We start from the raw sequence: 24,717 nt of genomic DNA on the forward strand, positions 1-24,717 counted from the left end.
GTGACTGTTGTCTTGTCATCTTGTGCACTGGCCACTCTGTGTAAAATGTGCTATAAATGTGAAAATGCTTTGCCTGCATATGTTGGGACTGTAAAATAAGCTGTACAATCAACACTTTTTAATGTCCATGAATTTGATTGTGTTAAAAACTGGTGATATTTGTAGTTATAATAGGCCACTAATCTGGACTGTTAAAAATAATGTTTCCGAATAAAAAATGGAAATAATATATACTCTAAACCAGTGAACTGGTGGTACACAGATTTGTCTGCAGTTTGTCCCGAACGGGGATGAGTCTGCCTACAGGAGGGAGAAGGACCGGCTGGTGTCCTGGTGCAGCGGTAACAACCTGGAGCTTTATGACCAGAAGACAGTGGAGATGATCGTGGACTTCAGGAGAGTCACAGCCCCCAATTTTGTTCACTGACAATGGCAATAAACCTTTTACTGTAGATAAAATGTGTTGCTTAGTTAGTTTCTTTAGTCGTACTTGACGGGATTATGTTTGAGAGGACTGCGCTAAACAAATCCCAGCATACAGGCAAGAAATTTGAAAATTGGAGTGCAGTGTGGTACCTTCTGTGTGGGAGCGCAGGTGGGACACTGACACAGAGGATGACACAGAGGGGCGTCTGATCTCAGGTCTGTGTCCTCCTCCTCCTCTGCCACATCTAGCCAATCCAGCAGGTAACGCACCTGGACACAACACGCAATAATAAGACTAATAAGAATAATAATGACCCTTTAAGTAATAGCACAATCTCGTGTCCTGCTCGGTCACCACACAAACTCACCATCTCTACATCTCCATCAGCGACAGCCCGCAGAAGCTTCTCCACCTGTGGAATGCGAGGAGTCGAGCGTCACTCAAATGTAAAGCTGTGAAATAAGAATAACAGTGCCCTCTCTCACCTCTCTGTGTCGGACCCTCTCCGTCTCCGGTTTGACCTCTGACCCCACTGAAGAGGTGCTGGACACAGAGGAGCGTCTGCTGCTGCAGTCGGAGGCCAAAGGTGAGCAGCTGGGGGACTGGCAACGGAACACGCTTCAGCTTTATACACACCACAGTGAACAATTTCTATAATAATAAAGTCTTTGATGCTATCCTGAGTTTAATGCGGTCATACTTTGATTTTTGATCTGTTATTTAGGTTTCATCCATCAGCATTATGTAGATTACAGCTGTGCATCTCAAACTGGGATTGTTTGGTGGTACGCGGATCCCTCTTCCGTTTCAAATTTATTTTAGGGTCAGTAATCTGTGGTGTAGACATACTTTAGACCTGGTTTAGCCCTGGTTTAGATATACTATAGTCCTGTTATAAATTTGGTGATAAACATCTTCTAAACATCTTCTTATATAGTACTTAGTGTGAAAAGTTTGAGAACCACTGGATTACTGTACACGGGCAAAACTGCAAATCAATATAAAACCAGCAGGTGGCAACATTATTTGTATAAACGTGCAGAAAAAAGTCCTCAAAGACTGAAAACCAAGCTATTGAAATAATACTAAGGCCATACTGAGCAGGCAGCTATTTACAAAGTGATTCCATTATCCTTTTTTAACACCTGGAGCTTTGTAACTTAATGATGTTCAAGGAAATGTCACTCTCCTTTATCACTTTCATTACTGACAAGCAGTGGTTTTTAATACTGTACATGTTTGCTACTGTCTTTAGGCTGAATAGCTCCATTGTTATAGCTTCTCTCACTAGCCTTAAACTTTGAACAGAGCTTGTGATCCTACTCGTATCTGTGGAGACCAGTAAACACTCACATCCACCCCACTGCTGCTGCGATGGCGCTCATTTTGAGCCGACTGCAACAACACCAGCATCTGAAGAAAGACAAAGAAAAGAGTTTAATGCTACATGTTCATTAAATTCATTTTGGTCCAAATTAATTCCTGGATTTAGATTAAGAGGATCAGTCGTCTCTGTTCCCAATAAAAGGGCCCCATAGCCTCGACTGCTCAAATTAGTAATGTGGAGAAAATGACGTCTAATAGGATTAGATTATAAATTATTTCCCAGAGATGGAGATGATGGATGGAATGTACTTTTGGCAGCAGCAAAAAAGACAATAACAGAAAGTGCATGACAGGGACTCAGTCGACTGGACTGAAATAACTTTGGGGTTTACAAAAATGTAATGGAAACATTTACTTTTATATTGGACTGTTTTTGATTTTGTCTTTCACTCTCTGGTTTTGTTCTGTTTGTATTTGTATTATACAATAATAAATAAAATGTACATTACATCCTGTTTTGTTGTGTCTGACCTTAGAGTTGAGGGCACACTGCAGAGGTGAGTCCTTGTTTTTGTTGTGGACACTGGTGCTGGCTCCGTTCTCGAGCAGGACCTGGATAATGCCCTCGTAGCCCCATCGAGACGCCATGTGCAGAGCAGTGTCCCCTTTATCATTCTGAACGTCCAGGCGACACGTGAGGCAGTCGAAGTACACCAATGCCTTCACGCACTGCGGACAATACAATGTAGTATTCAGCATCTACTTTGTTACTTGGTTGATATTTCTGACAGCAAAGCAAATAGTCCCATGCAATTGAAATGTGTAGTAGAATGTATACTTCTCCAAAACTCCTTAAAAATATCAAAAAGTCAGTATTTTCAACACTACAATGACTGCAACAGGCTCGTTGCCGCCAGCTCACAGTACGAGTGTGCAGCCAAGTTACAGATAAGAAAAAGATAAAGAAACGTACATCTTCATGTCCGTACATGCAGGCGAGGTGCAGAGGCGTGTTCCCATTGTTGTCCTGAGCATCTGTGTTGGCTTTATAATGCAGCAGAAGCAACTGAAACGTAAAAAAGTGAATTTAAGTTTTTGTGTTTTTTCACATGTAAGTGTTCATTCATGGAACCTTACAATGTATGGCATTTTTGATTTGTTTGCAAGTAAACCAGCTAACTAGTAGGGTTGTGTTCAAAATATCGATACGACGATATATCAACACGGACTCCGTATCAATACGCATATTTTCAATTTTTTTTTAAAACAAGGTGGAATAGTACTTTTGATCTGCTGTTTGTGCCGCGCTCCTCTGGGCCGTGGTGAGAAGGAGCTGTGGACCTGAGCAGAAGCTGATCTGTGCAGAAGATGCTGCTGCAGCATGTTCAGACCAGGCCAATTGTTTGGCAAGAAACATGCAATACTTTACTATGTGTTCCATATATTTATATTTGGATCAGTTGGGTGGATGTATGAAGTTAATAGAGCATAACGGATTTATAATGAAATTTATTTATTTATTTATGAAATTTGATACATTTTCTTATCCTGAGTAAAAACATTACCCATTTGGTAAATTTTTAAGACCCTTTTTTCCCAAAATGTGTCGTAATGAGGGAATTGTATCGGAATATACAAGTATTGGGATACGTATCATATCGTGACCCCTGTATCGGGATATGTATTGAATCGCAAGGGTCTTGGCAATACCCAGCCCTACTGACTAGTAAAGCAGAGTTAGTTGAAACAGATTTGTGTCTTACAGTGACCCCCTGGTATCCCCTCTGACAGGCCAGGTGCAGTGGAGTGAGGGCGTGGTAGTCTGTAGCATTCACCGGAGCTCCTTTATGAACAAGTAAATCAATCAGCTGGGCCTGGCCTAAACACACCAACAGAGGAGCAATTATTAGGGTTATATTTAGGCCCGAGCGCCACAAGCTGGCGAGAGGCCTATTAATCTCGTAAGGCTGTGCGAAGCACGGCTGCGAAAGTGCGCACATAGTGCGCACGAAATCGAGCGCGAAGCGCTCGCCCACTTCCAAACACTCACTAACGCACTCCTCCACTCATGCACGCCCCGTGCATACTAATTAGTAGTAGGAAAATGGAACATTACCGTTGTAAACGGGCGAAGCCCGTGCAAAAGTTCGCACTAAACGAGCACTTTACATTGGGATGACGACCGCGAAGCGGTCGTCATCCCCATATAAAGCACTCATTTGCGCTAAGTAGCTCACGAATACGTTCCCCATCTCTTGCATGTTCCGTGCATATAAGCATGTTATGCAAAAATTCAACATTATAACTGTATAGAGGGCCAAAAACACAAAGTGGGCGGAGCCCACTCAAAATTAACGAAAGTACCCTTCAGTGACCAGGGACCCACACCATGAGGTAGGAAAGCGCGAGCGCTTTCCGAAAATGTATAGTTTATGATATTTGGAAAATGGGAAACATTGTTTTCGCATCGGAATATTTAGGCCCGAGCCCCAGCAGGGCGGAGGGCCTATTGCTCCCGCAACGCTGCCGAAGGCAGCGTTGCAACTGGCAGCCCGCATGTTTGGTGCCCCATCGCCCCTGGCAAGTACAGTGAACTAGCCCATGCCGAAGGCATGGATCATGCATACTTACTCCTGCTACGCCCATTCACAAATTGTTGACAACAGCAGCGCGAAGCGCTGCATTCCTCCAAAAACCCTCCTGGCATCGTCCTGTACGCGAGAATCCATGCCGCAGGCATGGGCCATGCTTGTATCTGCTCAAATCAATGGAAGTCTATGGGGAGTGGGCGGGGCATCCCGACGGAATGGGGAGTGACGAGCGCGTAAGCGCTCGTAATGATGATTCCACCCCATGGCGGCATGGGGAAGGCTTAGAGCTTTCAAACGATGTATAATTTGTTGTTATAGTGGAAACGGCTATATTGTTTTTGCTAAAAATATTATTATTTTTATTTTTCTTGTTCTTCTGCTTTTTGAGCTCTAATTTGACCCCCTGAACATGCTCAAAAACTCACCAAACTTTGCCCAAAATTCAGAATCGGCGAAAAATTTGATTTTTTCTGGGCCATTTTTTTTTTCGTTAAAAAATGGCGCGACAGCGCCACCGACAAAAGTCAAAATACATTGCGCCTATGGGAGACGCCCCGAGGTCAACTTTGTCGTAAAGCTACGAAATTCGGGACACGCATTCCTCTCGTGAGGACAAAAAAAAAATATTATTGTGGCCACGCCCCCAGACTTACCCTATGGCCGCCATCTTCCTTTGAAAATGAAAACAAGCTGAGTTAGCCATTTTGTTTACGTCAAACTTTGACGAACTCCTCCTAGGGCGTTTTGCCCACCGACTTCAAAATCGGCGTACGTCCTCTGGACAAGTGGGACATCTAAAGTTATCCAATTTTTTGAGATACCTTTTACGGTCTGTGTGCGGCGCAGCCGCAAAGTTGGACAACTTATTTTGGAATATTGCAGATCTAAAAATTGTTCCCATTTGATCAAAACCAGTCCGATTAGGACCAAATTTGAATCAGTTGTTAAACTTTCTAGTTTGGACCAGTTTAGGCTGACAAAATTGAAATGGGCGCGATAGCGCCCCCTACAGAGTGACCTTTAAATTAACATTGAAGGTCAAAAATTAGTTTTACCAAAATTGTCTAAACTTTACCCAAAATTCTACTTTGCCGTCCCAATCACAAAAGCCAATCACAAAAATGCCTAATTTTTTACGGCGTAGTCGTAGCGATGACAGAAACCTCCCATGTTATCCCTATGGGAAAACCACAAAATCTCTCAAATTACCACATTTTTATGTTTTACACTTTAACGAAGTCCTCCTAGTGCGTTTTGCCCACCAACCTCAAAATTGGTGTACGTCCTCTAGACAAGTGGGGCATCTAAAGTTATCCAAATTTTAAGGATAACTTTTACGGTCTCTGTGCGACGGAGCCGCAAACGTTTCCCAGAATTCTGACTATTTGGCCTTCAGAGTGGTCTATAAACAATAGAGTTTTTCCAAATGACATGATATTTTGAACAAAATTCTAATTTGCCATCCTGATCATAAAAGTATGAGAGCCAAAGTCATATTTTGTACGGCGTAACCGTAGCGTTGACAGAAACATCCCATGTTATCCTTATGGGAAAATCGTAGAATCGCTCAAATCACCACATTTTTACGCTTCACACTTTAATGAACTCCTCCTAGGGCGATTGTCCGATCAAGTTCATATTTGGAGAATATCATCTACACAAGCGGGGCATCAAAACTTATCCATATTTTGATTCTAAGTGCTACGGTCTCTGTGTGGCGGACCCGCAAATATATGTCAGAAATGGGAAAACAGCGAAATCTCTAAAATGACCACATTTTTACGCTTCACACTTTAACGAACTCCTCCTAGGGCGATTGCCCGATCAATCTCATATTTGGGGAAAATCATCTACACAAACGGGGCATCAAAAGTCAGTCATATTTTGATTTCAAGTGGTACGGTCTCTGTGCCGTGGAGCTGCAAATATACTGTCACAAATGGGAAAACGCCAAATCTTTGAAATGTTCAAATTCATGCTTCACACTTTAACAAACTCCTCCGTGGGCAATAGCTCGATCAAGCTTTACTTTGGGAAATATCATCCACACAAGCGGGGCATCAAAAGTTATCCATATTTATATTCTAAGTGCTACGGTCTCTGTGCGGCGGCGCAGCAAATTTGACTGACACTTGTGTTGATTTGCACTGGATTGGCCATGTCCAATGTGTCCCCGTCTGTCAAGTTCTTTTTTAATTCAACACACAATAAGGGCGCCATCTTTATCAAGTCAAAAGCGCAGAGTCGGAAGGCCGGCGGCCCGCTGGATGATGATGATGATGTCGTCGTCGTCGTCGTCGTCGTCGTCGTCGTCGTCGTCGTCGTCGTCGTCGTCGTCGTCGTCGTCGTCGTCGTCGTCGCCTTCTTCTTCTTCTTCTTCTTCTTCTTCTTCTTCTTCTTCTTCTTCTTCTTCTTCTTCTTCTTCTTCTTCTTCTTCTTCTTCTTCTTCTTCTTCTTCTTCTTCTTCTTCTTCTTCTTCTTCTTCTTCTTCTTCTTCTTCTTCTTCTTCTTCTTCTTCTTCTTCTTCTTCTTCTTCTTCTTCTTCTTCTTCTTCTTCTTCTTCTTCTTCTTCTTCTTCTTCTTCTTCTTCTTCTTCTTCTTCTTCTTCTTCTTCTTCTTCTTCTTCTTCTTCTTCTTCTTCTTCTTCTTCTTCTTCTTCTTCTTCTTCTTCTTCTTCTTCTTCTTCTTCTTCTTCTTCTTCTTCTTCTTCTTCTTCTTCTTCTTCTTCTTCTTCTTCTTCTTCTTCTTCTTCTTCTTCTTCTTCTTCTTCTTCTTCTTCTTCTTCTTCTTCTTCTTCTTCTTGGGACCAACCCCCCTATTTTTCACCCAGTGAACATTGACGAAAAGTCACAAAAATTTGCACACCTCTAAAAATCGTGCCTCTCTACATTCTGGCTATTTCCCTTTTCTAAAATAAAAAAAATTGGCGCGTCAGCGCCACCAAATGTACCAAAAATGCATTGAGAGATGGGAAATGACCCAAAAAAAATCTGATCGTAGAATCATGAAATTTGGCGCAGAGGTAGATGGTGACAAGAGAAGTAAAAAATATTATTACGGCAACGCCGTCCCCCCAACCAAATGTCGGCCATATTGCTTCAAAAATGGCTAAACATGACTTCGGAGTTTTTCCAAACGTCATACTTTTACGAACTCCTCCCAGGGCGTTGGCCCTAAAAAGCTGAAATTTGGTGAAAATGCTACTGAGGAGTGGGACATCAAAAGTTATCCAAATTACATTGATACCTCGGTCTCTGTGCGGCGAAGCCACAAACTGTAACTAAAATTTCAGAAATCTCCCATATTTAAAATTTCTGCCGTTTGCGCAGATAAAGTCCGAATTGCATCAAATTAGAATCAGTTGTTAAACTCTTTGCCCTAAACCTACTTGAAGTGAAATTAATTAATTTGGCGCGACAGCGCCCCCTATAGATTTTATATGGAGGTTAAATGTTTAGTTTTGCGAAATTATCTGAAATTTGACACACAACTCAATTTTAGCATCCCCATCAAAAAAGTCAATGAGACCCATGTCATAATTGTTATGGCGTTGCCGTAACGATGACCCAAACCTTTAATAATAATAATAATAATAACTTTTATTTATATAGCGCTTTTCAGTGACCCAAAGACGCTGAACATAATAAAAAGGGGGGGGGTATTTACAGATAGGGGGGACAACACGTACAGAACACATTAATATACAGATAAAATGAACAAGACAGAAGAAGTAGAGAGAAAAAGATGGGGATGTAACAGGGGGTAGAAGTGTAGGCAATGGGGTAGAGGAGGCTAGGGGTAGGGGAGGTCATAGGCTTGGGCTTTCATGTTATTCCAATGGGGAAATCGCCAGAACATGTTTACACTTTAGACTTTCACAAACACCTCCCCCTCAGGGCGTCAGCCCTATTAACCTGAAATTTGGTGAGACTCATCTTCAGGACCATCAAAAGTTATCCACATTTTCATTCAAAGAGTCACGGTGTCTGTGCGGCAAAGCCGCACATTTTGCCAAGAATTCAAAATAAAATAGCTTTTTGATGGTAAAACAAAGGGGAGAAGATGTGACAGCGTCACAGATTCAGCAGTAGGCGTAATAAAAGGCCAATTGGGGCGCGTTAGCGCCCCCTCCTCTTGCGGCGTGGCGGCGGTGTGGCGGCGGCGTGGCGAGGGCCGATCATTGCCGCTTGCGGCTATATTATATTAATATTCTTATAAGTCCAAGATCATTTACATGTTTGAAAACACTGACATCTGAACAGTTAATCCAGTACTAAACAGATATAGACATACCCAACTTGGTGTTACATAAGATGGATCAGTTGGTAAGCAGATTGATCCTGCTTTTATGAGTTAAACCACACACTAAACCACCTAAGCGGAGGAGGCAGGAGGGGTATACTTATTCAATTTAACCATATACTAAATGTGAGCCTTTCCCCATGGAGATTGACTTCAGAGATCATTCTATTTAACTTGAATAAGCATAAAGAACATCTGGTCCAGAAGAAAAAACACATTTCAAGTGACGTTCTATTTTGGTATTTTTGTATGTGTTATTTTTGAAAATAGTATGTTGCTAACCACAGATGGCAGCGGCGTGCAGTGGAGTGTAGCCCCGGTCGTCTCTGGAGAAAGGTGTGATAATGGAGGGGTCGTTAAGCTTCCTGTAACAAGTCATACAAATACAGCTTACTTCACATACTTGAAATATACTACATATAAACAATAGTAAACATGGTGAATGTAAAAGATACAAAGTAAAACTAACCAAGAGCTCAAATCTGGTGTATTTGTATGTGTGTTCAACATATTTTATTATATAATTTGAATCTCCTTGAATCCATATTATGTGTGCATCGTGTATGGCCTTGAATAAATTTTAGTTTTAACATTCTAAAATTCTAGTTCTAACGTTCTAAAATTCTAGTTCTAACGTTCTAAAATTCTAGCTCTAAGTGTAAAAATAAAAGAACTGAATATTTAAAAGTTGTTATGTATGAGGCAGCGAGAATGAGGCGAACACCTTTTATCACGTTTTATCATGAGCTTTTTGTTCATCATTCATAATTCAAATGTAACAAATAGAAAATAGAACAGAAAATGTCTTCAGGATCAATGAAAGTAAGAACATTTGAATAAAATATACAGTGGGAATGAGTCTGTTTGAGGAAGTGATTCAGCCTGACTCACTGCAGCGGAAATACAGTTTTAATCCTGGTTTACCTTCACTTTCATCATCTAACAAAAGTTCCCCAATTGTACAATTCAGTACTTGAGGAAAGACTCAGAAATGTTTTCTCAGTTCTTTCTCAGTTCCGCTTCTTTCGTTGTTACATCCATAACCTTTTACTTAGAAATGCCTGACATGTTGACTACTTTTACACATCTGTATATGTTACTGCTGACCCTGAAAGCTGGAGGTCGCAGAGGTCACATGAGCAGAGCGGGTGACACATCCGAATGTCCTCATCAGATTCTCCTTCACTCAGAAGACGCTCGATCTCGGCCTCGTTTCCGTTTGCGATGTGCTGCAAAAACATACACCAAACACAAACGGTCAGAACAATGGCAACCACATATACATCCGTCTGTAAAAAATTATGTAGCAATCATATGTAGTATTTAGTATATAAATGTATGTATATGTACTCATGGAAGGCTGAATGTCTCACCCCGCTCTTCACCTTCATTTATGCTGCTTACAGTCCAACTCTATTCATGGGCACAAAAAACTTCGACTAATGCAAAAGCAAAGCTCACCTCAAACAGGCAGTGTATGGGGGAGGCAGCGGTCTGAGCCAGCAGACTCATCCTCTCCTTGAACAGAGCCTTGTCATTCAGCTCACAGCCCTGAGAAGAGACACAAAACATGTCTTTACAATGGAAATACAATATGATTTCATACTCCCAGCTGCGGGGTAACGGCCAGTTTCACTTTCATAGGAAATATCTAAAAAGAACAGAAACATTTGAACGTGATAACTTTTCATAAATCATGACAATGTCCTGCCTGTTGAAGTCTAGGTAACTGACCCTGTAGAATGTTGAGCAATAAATTGGTTATTTGCTCTAAAAGAGGATGTATATTATGTTAAATGTATGGTTTATAGTTTAGTTTAGGACCATATTATAACAGTTTTCCTTCATCATAATCTTACTCAGAGTTACATTTCCATTGATTAATACAAATATCGATAATATTGTGATATTTCTACATTTTCCAGGAATCATTTCACATTTTTCTGATACTTAACCCTCATCTAACAGATTAGAAGAACATTTTCACGTTATATATTTTTTTGAGTGTCCAGAAAATGTCTGTTTTCACCTACCCCCCATCTCCGCCACTGTTCTGTACTTACTTGCAATGATTAAAAAAATTAAAATAAAAAATCTGACTCAGGATCATATATGAAGGGTTTAAAAATTCACATAACCATTTTTAAACAATGCAAACATGTGAATATAAATCTGCTGCTGTTACGGTGAAATGCAACTATGAAGAGGTGGGGCTAATCAGTTCTGCACTTTTGAACAGGAAGTCAATGGATCTCTTTCTATTATCAAGCTGTTTTAGATCAATGTTGGGTTTCATAGTGAACACAATGCAAAACAATGACCTGCATGTGTTACAGTTTATAACTAAGTAGCTTAAAAACACACAATATGCCATTTTAAAGATCATTCTGACAGAGAAAGACGTACCGATCGCGCGTCCTGCAGCTTCCCCAGGTTGATGTACTCCACTGCGGCCTCGAACGTGCTCAGACAGTAGCTCAACTCGTCTTTGGTCGAGTGGCTGAAGCAGAAGTTCCTAATGTACCTCAGATTGGCCATCCTGAGGAGAGACAGCCACGTTTATTAGTATTGGAAACAAATAAGGGCTGATGTCTTATCACCACTCACAGCTTTTCATCTTGTACTACTGTGACAAAATGATTAAGGTTTAGTTTGATGAAAACACAGCCACAAGGAGTCACGAGTCTACGTAAAAAGCTATAAAGAAATAAAGGCTATTCAAAATCCAAAGCACAACACATGGCGGTAGAGAGAGAAAACTAGTCACGTAACGATGGCTTGCCTTCGGGACTTTGATGAACACCAGTTATTTTTGTGTTGATCTAGATGAGAATATAGAATTATTTTTGAAGCTGTTTACGGCATTTGCCTCACGTAGTTCGAGACTCTCTGAACTTGCAACGCTGCCCAAAACATCTCAGGGTCAAAAAGTCTGTCTCACCAGTTTGGGATTTCTGTCTTGACGAGGAGATAAAGGATGACGGACAGGAGGTCGTCTGCACTCACGGCCTCTATGCTCACTGCAGGAAAGAAAAACACTGCATTACTTCAGATAAATGTATACAGTAGTGGAACGAGTACTCAATGTTGTTACTTAAGTCAAATTACCTGTTCAAAAATGTACTTTTAATTTAATTTAGGGATAAAGATTTGTGCAGATTTTTGGTACTTCAATCAATTACTGAATTATAATTGTATCAATAATGGTATGTTTAAAAAAAAAAGTAGTAGAGTAAAAAGTACAGATACATACTCTCAAATGTACAGAAGTAAAATTATCCACTCCAAAAAAAAGTATAGTAGTTTTACTTTTGTACTGCGATACTTTTCACCACAGAATGTATACAGTTTCCTATCTGGGTAGTTTTCATACAACATACCTTTTCTCCTACTTAAATAAGAGGACTGTTACACTTTAAAAGTATTGGTTCCTGTGACAAAAACGTGTGGACAATATTGATTTGAAAATGTGGGTTTCTTGCAGCGCTCCTTCAGATCATATCTGAAGGATCATATCATCAGATCATATCTGAAGGAGCGCTGCAAGAAACCCATATTTTCAAATTTTTCCTCATTTTTGTGTCTATCCTTTGAAAATACCAGATTATGAGCATTATTTATTGTTTTGTCCTTCCAATTACATAAACGTCTACTTTGTACTTTTAAGTGTGTAATAATCCTTTGTAGCTATGGTTCTCTTAGTTGAGAAAATGTTTTGGCTTTCGGTTTTAATTTTAATTATTAATACAATGGAGCAGGAATCCTGAAACAACACATTCCCTGTCGCTGGTGTTTTCACTGCTGTTACACAAACAACTAAATTGCTTCTTTTACAAACATTAATTTCGGGCGGATCGCACCACTTTGCGCTCAGACAGAGGGGTCGTTGTGCACTAATGAACTCCTATTTCCAAAAGCAAACTGGACAACTGCATTAAAGGCCAACAGTGCAGAGACTCTGTATGTCAGATGTGATTACGCTTCAAGATCAGCCAGAGTTCAGCTCTAGTGTTCTGGAAGTAGTTTAGCAAAGGAATAAAATTGTTTTTATATGGGGAAGAAAGAATCTAAACGATCACTTTTTTCACTGTATTATCTATTTTAACAGGGAGGGTGATGAGTCTTATGTATTTATTTCTAAAAAATAATATTTAATTTTTAATCCCTCGGGGTGTCCTTTGGGGGGTGCTCCGGGAGAACGGGGTCCGGGGCCCTTTGCTCAGGGCTGTCCGGTCCCTGTATGACCGGAGCAGGAGCTGTGTTCGCATTGCCGGCAGTAAGTCAGACCTGTTCCCAGTGCATGTTGGACTCCGCCAGGGCTGCCCTTTGTCACCGGTTCTGTTCATCATTTTTATGGACAGAATTTCTAGGCGCAGTCAGGGGTCGGAGGGTGTCCGGTTTGGGGACCACAGGATCTCATCTCTGCTGTTTGCAGACGATGTTGTCCTGATGGCTCCATCAAACCCGGACCTGCAACATGCACTGGGACGGTTTGCAGCCGAGTGTGAAGCGGCTGGGATGAGAATCAGCACCTCCAAATCCGAGGCCATGGTTCTTGACCGGAAAAAGGTGGCTTGCCCTCTTCAGGTGGGTGGGGTGTCCTTGCCCCAAGTGGAGGAGTTCAAGTATCTCGGGGTCTTGTTCAAGAGTGAGGGAAGGATGGAGCGTGAGATCGACAGGCGGATCGGTGCAGCGGTTGCAGTGATGCAGTCGCTGCATCGGACCGTTGTGGTAAAGAGGGAGCTGAGCCGAAAGGCAAAGCTCTCGATTTACCGGTCGGTCTACGTTCCTACCCTCACCAATGGTCATGAGCTTTGGGTAATGACCGAAAGAACGAGATCGCGGATACAAGCGGTCGAAATGAGTTTCCTCCGCCGTGTGGCTGGGCGCTCCCTTAAAGATAGGGTGAGGAGCTCGGCCACACGGGGGGAGCTCGGAGTAGAGTCGCTGCTCCTCCACGTCGAGAGGAGCCAGCTGAGGTGGCTCGGGCAACTGTTCCGGATGCCTCCTGGGCGCCTCCCTCGGGAGGTGTTTCAGGCATGTCCCACCGGGAAGAGGCCCCGGGGAAGACCCAGGAGACGCTGAAGAGACTATGTCTCTCGGCTGGCCTGGGAACGCCTCGGGATCCCCCCGGAGGAGTTGTAGGAAGTGTCTCGGGAGAAGGAAGTCTGGGAGTCCCTGCTCAGACTGCTGCCCCCGCGACCCGGCCCCGGGAGAAAATGGATGGATGGATGGAATATCTAATTTCATAGTTTGTTGGAAGTTCAGTTAAACAGTACATTAGCAAATGGGTAGAAAAGTAAATGTATTCCTTTGCAGTTGCTAACGTACACAAAAACTAAAGTACTATTCCCACTACGTAATAATTTATGTAAGATCTTTCACTTAAAGTTTATGCCCTGTTTAGTTCAGGGTTTGTACACCTTTTCAAAGAGAAAATTCAAGCACTTTCCAAGCATCTTCAAGGTAGTTTATGCAGCACAATGAAATATATGATATGTATGTTTCTTTTTGAATATGTACTTTGAGAACATGATAAAAGTATCACAAAACTGAGCTTGATGATTTTTTAAAAATCTGAAATAATTAATTTATATAAAAGAAAATAAAGTGTAATTAAGTGGCATGAGTAAACTAATTAAATACACTAGGGCCTCAATACAAATCAACTGGTGAAAAATAATACAACCCTGGATGAAAATAAATCTTTTAATATTGCAGAAGTTTATTGTTCCTTTTTTTCTGTAGTGAACTCTTTTTTTGGACAGGCCGTGTAATACGCATGAAAAGGTGAGCGAATTCATGATCAAAGTCAGCTCCAACTTTCCAACGGCAACAGCTGGTGAAAAGTGCTACCCCTCTTCAAGTAATTAATTTGAGGCAAACCTGTGCCATGGAGCACAGATGCAGAAGTCACAGATAACGTTATAACAAAAGCACGAAGCAGTCAGCTCTGCAGTTTTAGTACGTTTAGCTCTTTTTCAAAAATTCAAGCACTTTCCCAACCTTGAAAACAACGTAGCATAAAGGATTTCAAGCATCCTGTTAGTACTACTTCTATAATTCATGTATAATTTACTTGTTTATAATATGATTTAGCTCCTCAAACTCTTTGAACGCTAAACCTGCACAAGGATCAGTACCACAGACTGCTCTGTGGCGCAGTCACAAATTTCCCAAATTTCTAGGCGCAGTCAGGGGTCGGAGGGTGTCCGGTTTGGGGACCACAGGATCTCATCTCTGCTGTTTGCAGACGATGTTGTCCTGATGGCTCCATCAAACCCGGACCTGCAACATGCACTGGGACGGTTTGCAGCCGAGTGTGAAGCGGCTGGGATGAGAATCAGCACCTCCAAATCCGAGGCCATGGTTCTCGACCGGAAAAAGGTGGCTTGCCCTCTCCAGGTGGGTGGGGTGTCCTTGCCCCAAGTGGAGGAGTTCAAGTATCTCGGGGTCTTGTTCACGAGTGAGGGAAGGATGGAGCGTGAGATCGACAGGCGGATCGGTGCAGCGGCTGCAGTGATGCAGTCGCTGCATCGGACCGTTGTGGTAAAGAGGGAGCTGAGCCGAAAGGCAAAGCTCTCGATTTACCGGTCGGTCTACGTTCCTACCCTCACCAATGGTCATGAGCTTTGGGTAATGACCGAAAGAACGAGATCGCGGATACAAGCGGTCGAAATGAGTTTCCTCCGCCGTGTGGCTGGGCGCTCCCTTAAAGATAGGGTGAGGAGCTCGGCCACACGGGGGGAGCTCGGAGTAGAGCCGCTGCTCCTCCACGTCGAGAGGAGCCAGCTGAGGTGGCTCGGGCATCTGTTCCGGATGCCTCCTGGGCGCCTCCCTCGGGAGGTGTTTCAGGCATGTCCCACCGGGAAGAGGCCCCGGGGAAGACCCAGGACACGCTGGAGAGACTATGTCTCTCGGCTGGCCTGGGAACGCCTCGGGATCCCCCCGGAGGAGTTAGAGGAAGTGTCTGGAGAGAAGGAAGTCTGGGAGTCCCTGCTCAGACTGCTGCCCCCGCGACCCGGCCCCGGATAAAGCGGCAGAAGATGGATGGATGGATAATATGATTTAGCGACCCAAGCTTCAATTATATAGTTTATATACAATATTTTATACACCAAATGGAGGGTTATTGCTTAGTTGTCTAGTCTAGGCTAAAGATGGGATTTCCTATGGATGTACTGTATTTTCCGCACTATAAGGCGCACTTAAAAGCTTTTAAGTTTCTCAAAAAACAACCAGTGCACCCTATATATATGGATTAATTCTGGTTGTGCTTACTGACCTCCAAGCGATTTTGTGTGGTACACGTTTTGTTTTGCTTAATGCGCCTTATAGTCCGGTGCGTTTTATATATGAAAAATGATAGAAAAAAGGCATTCATTCATTGACAGTGCACTGTATAGTTTGAAAAATACGGTAGATGTCCTATGGTGATTTCTGATAGCGATGATGCGTTTGAGTGCTCACCTGTGCGTTTGGTTGTTTGAGTGGCTATCAGAGCCACTCTTCGTAAACACATGAGTTTGAGCAGCGGCGACATTTGCTGGTTTAACTGACTCAGCTCCCTCTTGGCCCGGGACAAGTTTATACTGCAACAATCACAACATTTTAGTCAATATGAGCTCAAGTCCCAAAGGAAATAAACAGCAAAAAGCTAATTTAGGAACAAAAATGTATTTTCAGAAGAGTAATGTGATTTTTTTTTCAGGATCCTCTATTTATTTTTACATATACATCAATCTAAACTAAAACTTTGGCTTTATTTTCTTCAATCTTTCTAAATAAAACATTATGCCAGTGGGTCTAAAACCTTTCATCATCAGACAAAACCAGGTCTAAAATTGGACAAAAGAATTTGTGAGTATAGTTGTCACTAATTGCAATAATAGCTATAGAACCCCAAATATTCTTGTATTTTTATTTTATTTTAACATCTTATTTTATGCATGTCTTTAAATTAACACAATTTATATTTTACAATTATTATTATTATTCATCATTTCATGTTACACCACATTGCTGAAGCAAATTCCTAGTTTGTGACTCTGATACCACTAGCACTGATGAATGCCTTCTGAGCTGACCTGAAGTCTGGTTTGACCCCCAGGTCCTTCTGCTGCAGTTCCCCCAGACTCCGGGCGATTTTGTTGAAGGCAGCGTCCTGTGGAGAGATGGACGGGCGGATTAGACCCCACTAAACTACAGATTTATCATGTACTGTGCACAGAGCCAGAACAATCAATAGAGTTACTACGTGTTTCCCTGGCTTAAAAGAATTGGAAGGCGATATAGCATAGGATTTTGTCCACTCCTGCAAATCCATTCATTATATGTTTTTCTTATATATGTTACTTCTCTTATGTAATGTTCAGTTCACAAGATGACAAATGTGTTAGTTTTGCAGCAAACAGCCATCAAAGGGCAACATAAGCCTCACCTGGCTGGCCTCCAACGTTCCCACAAAGTTAAAGATAAGATCATGGATACCATGATGAACATAAATCTGCCACAAAAGAAAGAAACACTGGTCAAAACACAAAGAAAACTAGCAGTTCTAGCCATTCAAACTATATTGTGTAAAACGTATGAAAACCTAGATTTAGTATCATTTAATACTTAAGTTTTGAGATTTATCCTTAAAAAGCACTGCAGTGGCTTTGTGGCACAGAGGGAGGGCAATATCCAAGTGTGTGAATTGTCTGGTTAGTGGTAAACCTTCATACACATTTGTTGTACATATGAATGAACTGCACTGATAACAAATGTGTTACCTCCACAGCCTGCTTCAGAAGAGTCATCTGAACCTCCTGTTTGGCCAAGAGCTTCTGTGGAATAACGAGATCAGAGTGAGACAAATGCATTTGTCACTGCACAGGACGTGATGCAACAATCACCGTCACATGGTCCCTGCAAATCACTGGAAAACAGACCAAAGAAGAGACGGACAGAAAGCAGATGCAGAAAGGCTAGTGTTGTGACATATTGTAAACTGTTAGACTCTATTAGGGATGTAAAAAGTTTAAGTGCTTGAGTTAAAAAAAGACATTAAACGCAAATGAAATAGCAATTTAGTTACTCACTTTGTCACAAACCTATCCTACTCTGTATTTCTTGTTGCAGCTCTTTTTGCACTACATAGCAATTTTTACTTTTTTGTGTTTTAAACAGGTTGTTTACAGACTGGTACACACTAGGATGTTGGAGTTTTAAACCATTTTTGAATGTGAGACAAAACCCACAGACAAAAGACATTATATTTAAAGAATACTTCAAACTGGATACATTTTTTGTGTGTGGACTGTGTCATGAACTACTTATTATTTTTGCCATTTCTATTTTGTTTGTATTAATTTTTGCTTAGATTTTATTTGGTCTTTCAAAAAAGTAAAAATGACTTATGACATAATCATAATGACATAAACTATACAGACTAATCTATGCCATTAAACACAAATAATATTCAAATGTCTTCTTGTTCCCTCCAAAGTCTGACCTCTGCTCAAAACCACATGCTTATACTGACAGAGGATCAACTTTCATCACTCGATCTCGATCTGTTGATCTTTCGATTCATTGCCCAGCCCTAACTGTTACTGTCGTGGTGATGTATTATGGTTATCATAACTATAAAATGACGGAGCAGTTCAGAGTCGCATTGACAAATGACGACTGCAGCGGCTTAAAAAACACTCAGGAGAATCCAAATTCAAGTCACACCTACACAAAGTCATGGAGAAGCAGACCTGGGACCTGTTTTTTATTTCAAACCTTCTCGTCATCGTTTCATAGCTGTAGAAGAGTCCTTAGTACGTATTAGTCCTCAACCAGGACTAATTAGTCCGCAACCAGGATTAATTAACTCAGAGAGGAAATACTTCTTTGAAAAGCGAATGTAGACTAAATCAGGATCAAATAGGGTTAACTCACCAGACGAGAGTCCCTCAACAGACACTGAAGACATTTAGTGTAGAGGCCATTCACCGAGTCCTGAACGGCAAAAACATGAACAAAATGTTCTCATTAGACTCACTTGATTTTTTTTAAATAGTAAATTAGTTTGTCTGTATGTTCCTGATTGAATCATCACTGAATCGGCAGCGTAAAGAGAGTATGAATTGGCCCCTCATCATTATTATTCTAATTTTTGCTAGTTGAAAAAAAGAAAGTATGTATACTTGCTGTACGTTTCTTTCAGCTTCCAACTTTGTATGTGACATACATTTACTTTGCATTCACATAAATGTCTCTAATGTTGATGGTTTAGTTTCCAGACAAGCCAAGACCACACGCTTTGACTATACTAAGACGCTTTGGCCTGGAACAATATCTTTCAAATGCCTGTGATTGACTGGCAGATTAACCAATCAGAGAAACTAATAGTCTATTCGTGTCTTTACAAACATAACGGCTTGAAAGGGAACTGGAGGTCAAAAAGAGGATTGGCACAGAGTGGATTTCTTACTCATAACTCTACTTCTTACTTAAACTCTTGCATGTATCTGAGAACAAAATATGTAACTTCTTTTATCTCAATGTGACCATTCAGAGGAGCTGTCTCCCACATTTGACAGACACATGCTACAAACTAGTGGATGCGTTTGGACAGTCCCATGTAGTTATTAATTTTTTTTTTACACCCCTTTATTGGTCCGATTCCAGACCCTTCTGAATTGGAACACAATGTAGGAGACTGGCTGGTCCAGAACTAATGATTTAGTTAGTATAAGAATAGTTGTGCTATTCTGAGCCTTGGAATGGACACACCCTGGGCATGCGGACACAGACCATTCATTTGAACACTTCATCGTCTCTAATTCAGCTGACATCATTGTATCATGACAGCTATCAAAGCGAAAATACAAGCTTGGCCAGCATAGACAACTCTATAAATAGCATCGGTATCGTACAATGTGATGGCGCAGTCCCTTCCTCTCCTGCTCTTTGAACGATTGACAGAAGCTCTGGATGAACTTGTCCAATCTGAGCGCGTGGCGTCCCAGGAAGTCCCGGACATCCTCCACGCTCCTCAGGCAGTAGGGGGGCGGCGGGCAGGGGTCAGAGGGGCTGGGCTCCTCCTCCACTGGGCGAGAGATGCACAGGATGCTGTAGCTCTGCTCCTGGTCGTTATAAAAGGTCTCCTCAAACAGAATGGGGATGGAGGCCGGGGAGGGGAAACCGGAGCCCAGCACCACCTGTCGGTCCTGTATACGCACCTCCTACATGAGAAAAGGGTATCGATATTCACAATATTGAAACAGGAGTATAGGAACAAGGAGCAGGTAGACCCTAACTTGTTCGTTCGAACTTAAAGGCGCAATGGACGATTTTTCGGCGATTTGAGAGCTCAGGCGGAAGTGCACATGCGCACTCCCCCGTGTGGACTGATACAACACACATGTGCGTTTGTTTCTTAGCGCGACGGAGCGCATCACATCTCTCGTCTCCTGTAGATTTCCGTCTCTTATGAGACAGCTCGAACAGTCTTTCTCCGTCTTCATTTTGTCCTGTACACTGAGGGAACTATATTATGATAGATTAATGCGCTTAGACACGCAAACACGTGGGGACGAGCCGCATGCGGCTGCAGGTGAGCAGTAGGTGCGTTTTATGATTGATACATGGCAGGACTAATTGGCAGTCCACGCCACGAGGAAATGAGACTCAGATTTGGGCCAAAAAAATCGTCCATTCAACCTTTAACTCCTGTGCAATTGATAAAACATTAACCCTACATTGAATTCTTTCTCTCAGAGCATAAGGAGCTTAATTACTACATGTGCCACTCCAAGAGAGGATAAATGGAACACCTTTAGTTTTAAGAGCCATTATTATCAATCTAAATGACAAAAAAAAAAAAAAAGACACCAAACAGCAAGGAATTCCCATGTCCAATCCTCATTTGTCACATATTGTCAGTCAATGTTATTCAAAACTGGTGGTTTGTTTTTGTAATCACCATAGATACGGTATAATCCTCCGCTAATTAAATTTGTTTTAATCAGATTTTCTTTTCTTTTTTTAAAAGATTGTGTTGCCCGTAGATTTGATCAGGAGAGGAGAGTGTCAGAAAGGAAGACATGCAGTACATTGTCAGAGCCGGGATTCAAACTCACGACACTGCGGCCAGCTGCACTGAACCTGGCCTTTAATCACATTTCTTTTTTTCCCTTTTTTTTATGAAATAGAAAAACGAAACCCAAATATAGGGAAAAACAAATCTAGTGTAAAGAATTGTAGCTAAATCATCTATATATATAAATATATAATACAAACATGATACACAACTAAAACCCCAGAACACAATACTATGCAATCAGAGTGAGCCAAATATTTCTAAAATTAAAATGTAAAATTGTGTTTCTTGGAAGTAAAAGTATGTTTCTTGAAATACAAACCTTTCCATCAACAGTGTGGTATCCATCCTCTGTTGGCTGAAGAACATAGCTCTCAAACCTTGAGTCGGAGAAACTGCTCCCAGTTAAACTTCCACAACAAGGAACCAACACCTACAGCCGAGGAAACACAAGAGAGCAACACGAATACTGCAACATATATATACACACATACACATACACATACACACATATATATATATATATATATATATATATGCATACCGGTATATGTACATGCACGCACCTACACGCACCTACACGCACGCGCAGACACAGACACAAACACAGAGACTCTGTCTGTCTCTCTGTCTCTGTCTAAGACAGACAGACAGACAGACAGAGAGACAGACAGACAGACAGACGGAGAGACAGACAGACAGACAGACACACACACACCTGTATTGTAAACCAGGTATTGTCATGTAGTGCTACTAAAATAAATTGAACAGTTGCCAGCCGCAGTGCATTTTATTGTGTATGTGCTACATAGTCATATCGTGATGGTCGACTAGTGTATGCAGGCTGCTTACACAACATAGACCATGCTTTACTGCTTAAGTCTGACTTGCGTAACTTATTTTGCAGCAGTCTGTTCTCAAATGCATGTTAGTTTTTTAACTGATTTTATCCATCATCAATTGGACTGAGGAGTTAATTCATGTGAATTGTACTTGTCATTTTGTTTTTTTATTTAAGACAAAGTCAAGAGATTTATTTTAATTTCAATCTTGCTTTATCTAGCGTGCACGTCTGTAGTCAAAATGACCCAATGTCAACATTATCTGATTAAGGAAATCCACATGTTATAGTACAGCTGACCTCTGGTGTTACATAATTATATTTGTGAGGAAAACTGCAGTGTCAAATGTGAACAGACAGTTACAAAAAACACAATTTCCTGTTTCTATGACAATGACAGCCAAATGATACCACTTGAATTAACATTTTGATCTTAACTATGTCCAGATGATGGTTCAGTTATAAGTTCGAACGTTGGCATAAATAAAAGACCTTTTTTGTCTTCTACTTTGAAACTTAATATTATAAATAACAAAAGCCACGTCCAAGAACTTGAATCTCTGTAACGCTGTAAAACAGCCCATAGTTTGTTCCCGATAGTTTTTGGTTAGAACATGGTCAGGTTAGAACATAGTGGCAGAACACGCAGTCACAGCTGCTCAGGACCTACCATCTGATCCATCTATGCAATTTCAATGTTGAATACAATTTAATGACTAAACAGTTGCACCTCCACATTGTGTGCCGACTTTACAATTCCTTGTAATTTTATGTATAGTAAAAAAAAAAAGTATGAAAATAAAATGTCACATACTGGTCATGCAACAACAAAACTAGAGATAAAAGTGATATTACAAGAGAAGACTCACAATGCCATGCAGTTCAGCCACACGGCTGCACAGGTCGGCCCTCTGCTTCTCCAAGGACAAATAAAAGGGATTCTTCAGGATGTTCTCATCATAAACAGCCATAAGGAGCTGGAGGTCTGGATCCTAAAGGAGACAGGACAACAATGTCAACAAATGGGAAATACACAATACTATGATGCTCTTCACACAGTGCTCCACTAGTACACAGAAAGAACTGCTAAGCTAATACAACAATAACTTTTCGCAATAGCTTTTCTAGTGATGTTTGTAGGGTTCTAAATTACAGGGTTAGTAGTGTTTATACAATGAATGCATGTAAACACAGCAATATTGTTCTCTTCAAAAGATGTTGTAGAACCCAAAGAGTTGAAAAAGAGTTGCTGTTTTAACATAGCTAGATTTTCTCTGGTAAGGGACTGAATTATACAATCATCATGTGAAACTGATCAAAGCAAAGATCTCATGATTCCTTCAAATTGTGCCCTCAAAGTTTCATGAAGCTGGAAATCCATTTATGATTTGATTGGTTTGAATCAGCAGATGATTTCCCACAAACACTGACATTGACTGAGAAATAAACCATTGTTACAAAACAGGCAATGATAATCATGGAAAACACTGCATCTATTCTTTGGTAATGCCTCACTTAAACTGAATCTGTAGCCTATTTCTTTGTGATGTGAACTTGGGGAGGATCTCCATATGGATAAACAATGTATTAGACATATATGCATGTATAGTTTTATCTAAACTGCCACAGTCTCTGTCTGCCAATGTGTAGCTCCCAGTGCACAAGATCTGTCTTTTTAAAGGTGCACTCTATATTCTGGTGGAGGGACCGCCACGTGCTTGTCCCCATGGAGATGTTTTTGCTTAACCTGGAATGCATTAGCCTTAATGTTACAGATCACATCTGTGGAGAGGCTGAAATGATAGAGAGATGCATTTGATCAGTTGGCTCTGTGCACAGTAGCCAAGCCCCGGCCATCAAACGTGACCGCTGTTTTGAGCCAATGGCCAATGGGCGGCACTAGATCATACACGCCTAACTCACTGAAGTCAGAATTCGGAAGTTACAGAATCCAATATGGCGGCCCTTGTGGTGGCCCAAATCACATTAGAGGTACATTTACTGTCTCGCAGCAGAGAATCTTCTGATTTGTTGCCCCAGCGGGTAAAAACACAGCGTGGGGCGCTCGAGATCCTGTGTTTGACTCCCGCTCTGACCCAAAATTTATTGCGGGATTAAACATTTTTAATTTATAGATTACGTTTTTTCCCTTCGTCTCCTAACTACTATAAAAACTTAGGGTTAGGGGTTATGGTTATCTATTTTATGGTCAAACACTATCTTTGAGATACTATGTGTGAAGTGAAACAGACTGTAATGCAATGGAAAAAAGCTTTTTAGAGAAAAAATTATTGCCTGAGCTGTATCAGCGGGATCGGTCTAGGTCGCTTTCGCCCCGATTCCGTATATTAACTAGTGGAAACTGTTTATTGTCTGTTATAAATGTTTTGTAATTACTTTTGACAACAAAAAATGTTGAACTTCCGTGAGTTAGCCGTGTATAATCTAGTACCGACCAATGGCCAATGTCGCCAATTAAGCCTTTAGCGGCAAACCCTTCACTATCAAATGTTTTTAAAGCCTTTATTTACCGCAAGAGTCGCATTGAGACTTAAAACCTCTTTTACAAGGGAGCTTACAGTTACAACAAACAACAATTAGTTGTAAAAAGAATAGTTTTATGCATCTATTCTAAAATAAACTAGTTCTGTTTTACAAGTTTACAAGACAAGACATAAAAAAAAAAACTGGACCAGTCTTGATGTACTTTTTATAAATATGACATATAGACATATAGACAGCATTTCTATCTATCTGGTTTCCCAAACATAACGAGAAATGCTGCTCTGATTTAGCAGACTCTTTCCTTACCATTCAATTAAGACAAGAAATCAATTACGTAAAACGTCAAACAAAGGATTAAGCGCTTCATTATCTTTTATAACAAAGACTGGGGATCGAAATTTAATAGAGATTGAGCTAGATATGAGAATGTAGACCAAAGATACCAAAAGTATACATGACTAAAGCCAAGCAAATACATTTACAAAAAACGTTTAGAGATATTTTTTTAAATGTATTTGTATTGTATGCATTATGTGCTGCGGCCTCTTAAGAATTGGTACTCAATCAAACTACCTGGATAAATAAAGGTAAACACATAAAAATAGTGACGCTTTGATGTTACTTTTTACAAAGCAGATAGCATCATCCA

General features: G+C 41.0%; 1 protein-coding gene across 2 annotated transcripts in view; it reads right to left on the minus strand.

Annotated features, from left to right (window-relative positions):
• ankrd27 (ankyrin repeat domain 27 (VPS9 domain)) overlaps positions 1-24,717 on the minus strand; it is a 37,144-nt gene that overhangs the window by 7,097 nt on the left and 5,330 nt on the right. For both annotated transcript variants that reach the window (XM_072434539.1, XM_072434538.1), the window contains exons 2-21: positions 22,433-22,555; positions 21,045-21,155; positions 19,557-19,865; positions 18,577-18,636; positions 17,421-17,474; positions 17,087-17,152; positions 16,734-16,810; positions 16,117-16,238; positions 11,588-11,666; positions 11,053-11,185; positions 10,108-10,197; positions 9,754-9,875; positions 8,929-9,011; positions 3,517-3,632; positions 2,727-2,819; positions 2,285-2,482; positions 1,781-1,840; positions 913-1,029; positions 795-839; positions 577-696 (exon numbers count right to left, since the gene is read on the minus strand). In XM_072434539.1, coding sequence (XP_072290640.1) covers positions 577-696; positions 795-839; positions 913-1,029; positions 1,781-1,840; positions 2,285-2,482; positions 2,727-2,819; positions 3,517-3,632; positions 8,929-9,011; positions 9,754-9,875; positions 10,108-10,197; positions 11,053-11,185; positions 11,588-11,666; positions 16,117-16,238; positions 16,734-16,810; positions 17,087-17,152; positions 17,421-17,474; positions 18,577-18,636; positions 19,557-19,865; positions 21,045-21,155; positions 22,433-22,534 — 2,157 coding nt within the window. In that variant the 5' untranslated portion in view covers positions 22,535-22,555. The remainder of the gene's footprint in view (positions 1-576; positions 697-794; positions 840-912; positions 1,030-1,780; positions 1,841-2,284; positions 2,483-2,726; positions 2,820-3,516; positions 3,633-8,928; positions 9,012-9,753; positions 9,876-10,107; positions 10,198-11,052; positions 11,186-11,587; positions 11,667-16,116; positions 16,239-16,733; positions 16,811-17,086; positions 17,153-17,420; positions 17,475-18,576; positions 18,637-19,556; positions 19,866-21,044; positions 21,156-22,432; positions 22,556-24,717) is intronic.

The sequence above is a fragment of the Eucyclogobius newberryi genome, unplaced genomic scaffold, assembly GCF_026437365.1.
Source record: "Eucyclogobius newberryi isolate DKJ021-1_F unplaced genomic scaffold, fEucNew1.0.hap1 SCAF_7, whole genome shotgun sequence".
NCBI classification, from domain to species: Eukaryota; Metazoa; Chordata; class Actinopteri; order Gobiiformes; family Gobiidae; genus Eucyclogobius; species Eucyclogobius newberryi.